Genomic DNA, 2,037 nt, shown 5'->3' with positions numbered 1-2,037 from the left:
CTGTTGAAAGAAGCCTCGCCAACGAACCGGCCCTAGGTGTCGCGGCGCTGGTTTGGAATTTTGCCTGTCCAGGGAGCAATCTTACGACAGGAGTTAAGAGTTGTAGAATTTTCCCAATTTCTCGCGTGAATATGCACGCAAGCTGGCGAGCGTCGAGCGCAACGGGTTGCCTCCGCTGTAGCGTCACGCTGTTTGGCTTCACGTATCAGATATCGTGCGACGAGAGTTTAAGAAGAAGAATAAGAAAACGGGAGGGAAAATTCTGACGCGCAAGCTCCTCAAAGAGGAGGAGGTATCACGTAAGCGCACAAAGAAAAGGAGCGAGTTTCTTCAGCAACGAGCAAAGCAGGTATACCACTGCCAGAGATCGAGACAGAGTATGTGGCGGCGTTTCTTCCTGCAATTCAGATGCAGTAAATGATGGCATGAGTCTAATGCTGGATAGAAGATCCTGTACCAGTTGATAAACCCCCGTTAGGGTTGGATTATTGCAAATACGACATGAGACAGAATTTATTTCTGCATCGGGGCTGCCGTAGCTAAGCGTCAGAGGGAGACGTGTGACTCAATGAGTTCCTAATCTAATTTCCTTATCCAAAAAAAACTTACAGCCCAAGAACCAGGCTCAAAGTTATTAACCCTTTCGCGAACGGGTACTTTTGACCTGGCTATATTCTAGTATAGAAGGTCAAGTCATTAGGACATCAAAGGGGGCATTTTTGCTCCCTTTCATAAACTACGGTACTACAGCAAATCTTCTGCAAATCGTTGTAGTTCAAGTAGAGAGGGCGAATCCGCCTCGTCCAACACACAAAAAATAATGAAAGGGGGGCATTTTGCCCCCATTCGTGGGTGACACGAGTGGTACTCAAAGATACGCCCTCCAAAGGGGGCAAAATGCCCCCATTGACCACGAAAGGGTAAACCCCTTGAACCCGGGAGCGTTGGACCTTACAAGATAAGAGCAAAGGCTTAACTTGAACCATACAAGTTAACAAAAATTAACCTTGATTTTTGTATTGGACGATACAAACTTCAAATCACCAAGGGGTAGGGAGTGTATCCAAGAAATACCACGGTGGTACATGGACAAGTCAGTATCAGCATCATATTTCAAAGGCAACAGCTGTGCCAACGTATCGCATATACGTTTTGGACGACGAAATGCCGACAACCACTGATCTTCTATCACTTCCAGATTCGCCGGCTGACACGCAGACCCCCCGAGTCCCGATCGAAAATGGCCTTTCAAGCGCGATGGCGAGAACTGAAGAAAGCAGGATGGACTACGAAGCGGCCCACTGGTCTGTCAGTCGATTTCACCTACCTGAAACCTGGAAATACGAAGAAAGACGTCCGCGGCGTGGACTTCTTCGTAGGAGAGATCGAGTTAATGGCCTACCTTGATGAAGTCGATCTCGGTATGTGTGCGTGCTTGGTAAGGTTGCGACTCTTTTTTACCCTCTGTTGTGTGCAGCTGAGCTTGCAGCGGCGAAATCGGCGGAAGCGAAGCAATCTGCAGCACGCCCCGCCAAGACGAAGAAGCAGGCAGCCAAAGCGACAAGTAAGCCGAAAGCGATCTCTACGATAACAGTGTGCAGCAGCACGGTGAGTGACGAGGCCTCCTCGGCAGCGCCTAAAGCTGCAGCGTCCAGAACGGAAGATTTGTGTTTGTAACGTTGTATGATACAGGTTTGCTGTCGGCTAAAGATGTATTGATCGTTTTGGTACAGCTTTGAGTGATGTGGAAAGCTTACCCACTAGTGCACCACCGTCGAGCCCCCACCGAACATCTCGTAAAGCTACACCTGAGATCATTCTGGGTGTGTCCTCGCACGATACGACGTATGCAGAAGAAGACGACGCAGATGATATTGAGTGCGAGAACACCCATGAAGGTATATTTTGTATGTACACGTTAATGACTCTGCTTAATCTTGTATGATACGTGATTATTCTGTACTAGATTTGCCATCACGCAGGCGCAATCTTGCACTACTGTTTAACGATGTGAACAATGAATCGAGCGCTTCCGGC

At 48.3% G+C, this 2,037-nt stretch overlaps 1 protein-coding gene across 1 annotated transcript; it reads left to right on the top strand.

Annotated features, from left to right (window-relative positions):
- Positions 1–1,240: 1,240 nt before the first annotated feature.
- Positions 1,241–1,898, top strand: PPTG_20408 (hypothetical protein; the record flags this gene model as incomplete). The annotated part of the gene is made up of 3 exons (XM_008919201.1): positions 1,241–1,421; positions 1,478–1,669; positions 1,734–1,898. Coding segments are annotated over 3 exons (537 nt in total), but the record flags the coding sequence as incomplete, so codon positions are not given.
- Between the last annotated feature and the right edge of the window lie 139 nt (positions 1,899–2,037).

The sequence above is a fragment of the Phytophthora parasitica genome, assembly GCF_000247585.1.
Source record: "Phytophthora parasitica INRA-310 unplaced genomic scaffold supercont2.570, whole genome shotgun sequence".
NCBI classification, from domain to species: domain Eukaryota; phylum Oomycota; class Peronosporomycetes; order Peronosporales; family Peronosporaceae; genus Phytophthora; species Phytophthora nicotianae.
This window is presented reverse-complemented; position numbering and strand designations above follow the sequence as displayed.